At 61.3% G+C, this 5,133-nt stretch overlaps 1 protein-coding gene across 1 annotated transcript; it reads left to right on the top strand.

Annotated features, from left to right (window-relative positions):
• Positions 1–495: 495 nt before the first annotated feature.
• Positions 496–1,290, top strand: PSMB11 (proteasome subunit beta 11). Its single transcript, XM_004698899.1, has one exon. The coding sequence runs from the start codon at positions 496–498 to the stop codon at positions 1,288–1,290; it is 795 nt and encodes a 264-aa protein (XP_004698956.1).
• The last annotated feature ends 3,843 nt before the right edge of the window (positions 1,291–5,133 follow it).

The following is a 5,133-nucleotide window of genomic DNA, read 5'->3' as shown; positions in this document are numbered from 1 at the left end:
TGACCTTCCCCGGGGCCAGAACACTCCACTTGGAGGACATCTGAACGCTGAGTTGTCTTTACCTCCTCCTAGGCTGGGAGCTCCCTCTGGGGCAGGGACAAGGGCCTGCCCTATTGTTGTGTGCCCACGGTCTCTATGGCAATGCCCCTTGTGGGAAATGCAAGGGGAACCAGATCCCCTGCACATCCTTTCTTTGCAGCCTCCACGCCAATGGCTTGAGGTATTCAGGAGATGATGGACAGGTGACTCCCTGGGTCCTCAGAGGCGTGCTGCAGCAGAAGGCTGATTGGCGGGGCTCCCCCAGGGGCCAGTCCCAAGCCTGACTTGGGCTCCAGGACGCAAAGTGTCAGATCACTCCCGCGATCTCGCTGGTGCTGGCTACAGATCAGCTTCTCTTTAGCGTCTGCTTTCTCCACCTGACCCCAGCCAGCCCACAAATTCCTGCCCCCGCCAGCCGCTCGCTCTTTCCAACCTTTATTCTCAGCCCGCCCAAGGATGGCTCTGCAGGATGTGTGCGACTGGCAGGCTCCCGACGCCCAAGGACCATCGCCTCACCTGCCTCGGGCGGGTGGCTGGGCCGTGCCCCGGGGCTGTGACCCACCAGCCTTCCTGCGGGCTCACGGCCCCCCGCTAGCCCACGGCACCACCACCCTGGCCTTCCGCTTCCGACACGGGGTCATCGCGGCGGCCGACACGCGCTCCTCCTGCGGCAGCTACGTGGCTTGCCCGGCCTCGCGCAAAGTCATCCCGGTGCACCAGCACCTCCTGGGCACCACGTCGGGCACCTCCGCCGACTGCGCCGCGTGGTACCGGGTGCTCGGGCGGGAGCTGCGGCTGCGGGCACTGAGAGAGGGTCGCCTGCCCAGTGTGGCGGGCGCGGCCAAGCTCCTGTCCACTCTGATGGCCCGCTACCGGGGGCTGGATCTCTGCGTGGCCACCGCCCTGTGCGGCTGGGACCGCTCGGGGCCCGCCCTCTTCTACGTCTACAGCGACGGCACTCGTCTGCAGGGGGACATCTTCTCGGTGGGCTCGGGGTCCCCCTATGCCTACGGCGTGCTGGACGGCGGCTACCGCTACGACATGACCTCCTCAGAGGCCTACGCTCTGGCCCTCCGGGCCGTGGCCCACGCCACCCGTCGGGACGCCTACTCCGGGGGGTCTGTGGACCTCTTCCACGTGCGGGAGAGTGGGTGGACGTGCGTGTCTCGGGGCGACGCCTGCGTGCTGTATGCAGAGCTGCAGGAGCCCCCGAAGGCCGGGGAGGAGGAGGCCAGCGAGGCCGGGTCGTGAGCCGGGCACGGGGTGGGGCGGTGGGACTCGGGGGAGGGCCCCGTGGGCGCCACATCTGGCCCGGGCCCTGCCTCCCTCTGGGCTGCGGTTAGGTTTGCTGCACGCCTACATGCCTTTTTTTCCGCCTCCCGGAGTGACGGCTGACTCTGTCCAACACCTTTCTGTCATAACCAATAGATTGCTCCAGCCGCCTTCCCGCACCCCGTCGTCCTTTCTGTGCATGCAACGCGCCGACGACTGCTCGCTGGACACTGACCGAGCTAGGGGCACACAGCAGGTTGAGTGTGGCTTGAATTCCTCCCTTTCCTCCCTACAGGCTTCTGGGGTGGTGTCTTTATCTCCTGCTTTTGCAATCCCTGAGCTCTCTCTGGGGCAGGAAGGAGAGAGGGAGGGATGAACTACGATGATCCTCTCCTGCCCCCTCGACCCCACCCCTCCGCCCAGAAACCCTGACTTGGAGATCCAAGCTGACAGCCCGGGAGGGATGCCCACCTCCCACCATCCAAGTGGAGAGAAAGCAGGGTGGGACCTAGGAGTGGGCCTGTTGGGCCCTCCGCAGGTGCCGGTGCTGCTTCTCCTCATCCCACCCTCCCCTTCAGTCCCAAGAGGAAGGCGGCCTGTCTTCCCTCCTGAGCACCCACCCCTTCCTTGGCCTCCACCCAGAGGAGCTCTAACCCTGCACTTTAGGGGAAGAAGTCTTGCAGGCTGAGGCTGGTCAGCAGGATGGGGAGACCTCTGGCCTCTGACCCTAAGGGGAAGAGATAAGAAAGGGCAAGGGTACCGCAGGAAGGAGCCCAGCAAGTGAAGCAGGGAGGAAATTGTGGGAAAGGGGCCTGAGGAAGCGGCCTGGTACATTGGAGGACTTGCCTTCAAACCTGGGCCAAGCAGTCTGGCCTGCAGCCTCCCTAGCACTCCCCCTGGGCCCCTGCCACTCCCCAGTGTCAGGAGAGGGGGTACAGGACCCTGGAGGGAAGGCCTGAGGTCAGGGACCCCTGAGGCAGCCTAGTCTCATGGAGGTGTGATGAGGAGGGAGTTTCATGCTGGACTGACGTCAGGCATGGCATCTTGAAGGGGCACATTCTGGGCCACAGATGTCCTTAGCCCTGTGTCCATCCAGCTACAGGTGAGCGAAGCACACAGCTGCTGTGTGCTGTGCACTGCACATGCGTGCGGGCGCAGGTGATGGGTGAGCTGCTAGACTATAAGCCAGAGAGCGACACCGAAGTGTGGAGAGCTGTGGCCCTTCATCCTGCCAGGAGAAATGCCAGGCCCTGGCATCCTTTGGGGAAAATGTTCTCCGGTGAAAAGTGGCAGGGTTCGCCACTTCCCCAGCCCTCCCCCACTGGTGGTTTCAAGGCCTCAGGGAGGCCGTGTGTGTGTGTGTGTGTGTGTGTGTGTGTGTGTGTGTGTGAGAGAGAGAGCACCCAGCTTTAGTCAAATCCTCCAATGCCCTGCCAGGCTCCTGGCCTGGCTGAGCTTCTTCCAAAGTCTGTCCCTGCCCAAGTCGCAGCAGCTGGGGCACAATGCCCGAGGGTCGGCCAGGCACTGCTGGCCACTGCATGCTCCTTAGGTCCACTGTTTAGTGGGAGGCCCTCAGGGTGGGGGGGCTTTCCTGGTCCTCACTCTGCATGCACTGTCCCTTCTGATGATGAGGGATTTGAAGATAGAGCTTAACCCAAGGACCTACTGACAGGTCTGTTTCCCTGGGTCCTCAGCTTCCTGCCCCCTCCACTATAGTTTTAGGGAGTTGGGGGAAGACCTCAGGGTGGTGTTGGTGGAGGGACTGGGACCCTTTTATACACCCTGCACCACCTCCAAGGGGCCCCCAGCCAGGCCTTTGTCTCCCCAGTTATTCCTGAAGGTTTAATGTAGGTATAAGGGGAGACCAAAGGGACAGAGAGCTTGCCCTTCCCAGCCAGAACTGATGGCCTCACCCCCTCTGATGCCCTGCTTGGGCTGCTACCTCATAACCCTGTCTGTCCCCAGGCCACTAACATTCTGCTCTTACCCAGGTCTGGGTGTCGGGTCCAGCTTTCAGCAGAGTAAAATGTCATTTCCCGCTCTGGGTCACGGTCCTGTTCTCTTACCACCTGGTGCCCTAATCCAGCAGAAAAGGTGTTGGAGGAGGCACCTTCCTCCTCCCCAGGTTCCTGTGCTCTAGGGCCTGACCCAGCCACTCTGATCTGCAGACCCTGAAGCCTGCTTCTGGCTCTGACTCCTGGGTGCAGTCTTTGGTCCCGCTGGGCTGGGTCTGGGAAGAGCTGGCACTTCTCAGTTCCTACCCTCATTGACCCTGTCTCTGAGTACCACCAGAGCTTTGTCTCCCCCCAACTCTTGTGACCAGAGCCTGGGGGGAGATGAAAGTGGCGACAGTGGACCCAGATTCCACGACTCACCCTGGTTCACCCTTTCCCCAGGAGAAGTTGGCTAGGCCCCTTCTTTTCCCCACCACCCCAATTTCTCTCTAGTCTGAACCCCTCTTGCTCTTCCCAGTAGCTCTCCTGCCCCCTCTGGCCAATCTCCATATTTAATTGCCTTCCAGTTTGAAACCAACAGGAACCCTGAGATCTGTGGCGGTGGGGAAGCAGTGATGTCATTTTCTCTTCACTTCTGCTACTGAATGAACTCAAATTCCCCTCTATTGACCTTGCTCCTGGATAGCCAGCAAATCCAAATCAAACCAAACTCACTGTCGACTCGTAGCGACCCTATAGGGCAGAGTAGAACTACCCCTGTGTTTCCGACTGTACCTGTTTACAGTAGAAAGCCCCCCCCAGCTGTCTCTCCCCTCCCCCCACACAGCAGCTCTTGGTTTTGAACTTGGGACTCTGTGGCCCACAGCCCAATGTGTAACCACTGCACTGCCTGGGCTCCTGCAGGAGAGGCTTAAGCCTCCCCCACCTGTCAGCACAAGGAAACCCAAGGGCAGAAAGAGAAGAAGTCCAGTTTTACAAAATAAAGTGTTTATTATGAAATTAGAGATGGAGGCCCCTCCCCTTCCTCCCTTTTCCCCTTCTCCAGCTGCCTCCCTGTTTCCCTCCCATCCCCGCTGGGGCCTGGAAGCACACAAGACAATGCCCAGGGCTGGGATGCTGGGGCCTGCTGACAGCTGGGCAGAGCCCCAGGGAGGCGTCCACGTGGGGGCTGGAGCTCTCGCCCTGGGGGGGTGGCTGGCTCCTTCCAGGCTGCTGGAGGCCAGTGGGGCCAGGACGAGGCCGTGAGTGATGGATGGAACCATGCAGGCAGGTCTGTAAGGACCGGAGAGGCGCAGAGCAGAGGGGGTTAGAGACCTGGGCACCCCACCCCCCACCCCTGCAGAAGGGGTTCAGCCCATCCCTTGGCCCACACAGGTTTGGGGCACTGACCTGGGCCAGTGCGTCCCCTGCAAGAAGGTGGGCAGCAGTGGCTGGGAAGTTTCTCTTGCTTTTGAGATGGACAAAGGGGAAAAAAACCGACAACCAAAAAAGCCAGTCCAGGGACCCAGAAGAATGAAGGGTGTGTGTGTGTGAGAGCATTGTGTGTATGGTGGGGGGCGGACAGCAAGGTGAGTGAGGGATTCCGAATAGAATCGAAGGACAGAAACAGAGCCTCAGAGGAGAAACCACAGTGAGAACAGAGGTTGGTTGGGGTGGACGCTGCGAGACCCAGGCAGAGACCGCGAGCGAAGTGGAGAGAAACACGCAGAGATCCCTGGAGAGACACACAGACCAACTCGGGAGGGGTGGGGTGGAGGGTGCTCTGGGGCAGGAGGGCTGGGGGACCCGGAGGCGGGGGAGTCCTGGGGGGCTCCTCGGCTGCCTGGACGCCCCCCTCCTCCCCGCCGGGCTCAGCTCAGACGGCCTG

Source organism: Echinops telfairi, unplaced genomic scaffold (assembly GCF_000313985.2).
Source record: "Echinops telfairi isolate 266 unplaced genomic scaffold, ASM31398v2 ScPeMD7_18;HRSCAF=68, whole genome shotgun sequence".
NCBI lineage: Eukaryota > Metazoa > Chordata > Mammalia > Afrosoricida > Tenrecidae > Echinops > Echinops telfairi.
This window is presented reverse-complemented; position numbering and strand designations above follow the sequence as displayed.

Excerpts from the sequence above, each read along its gene's own strand:
- PSMB11 (XM_004698899.1), top strand. The coding sequence starts at position 496 with ATGGCTCTGCAGGATGTGTGCGACTGGCAGGCTCCCGACGCCCAAGGA.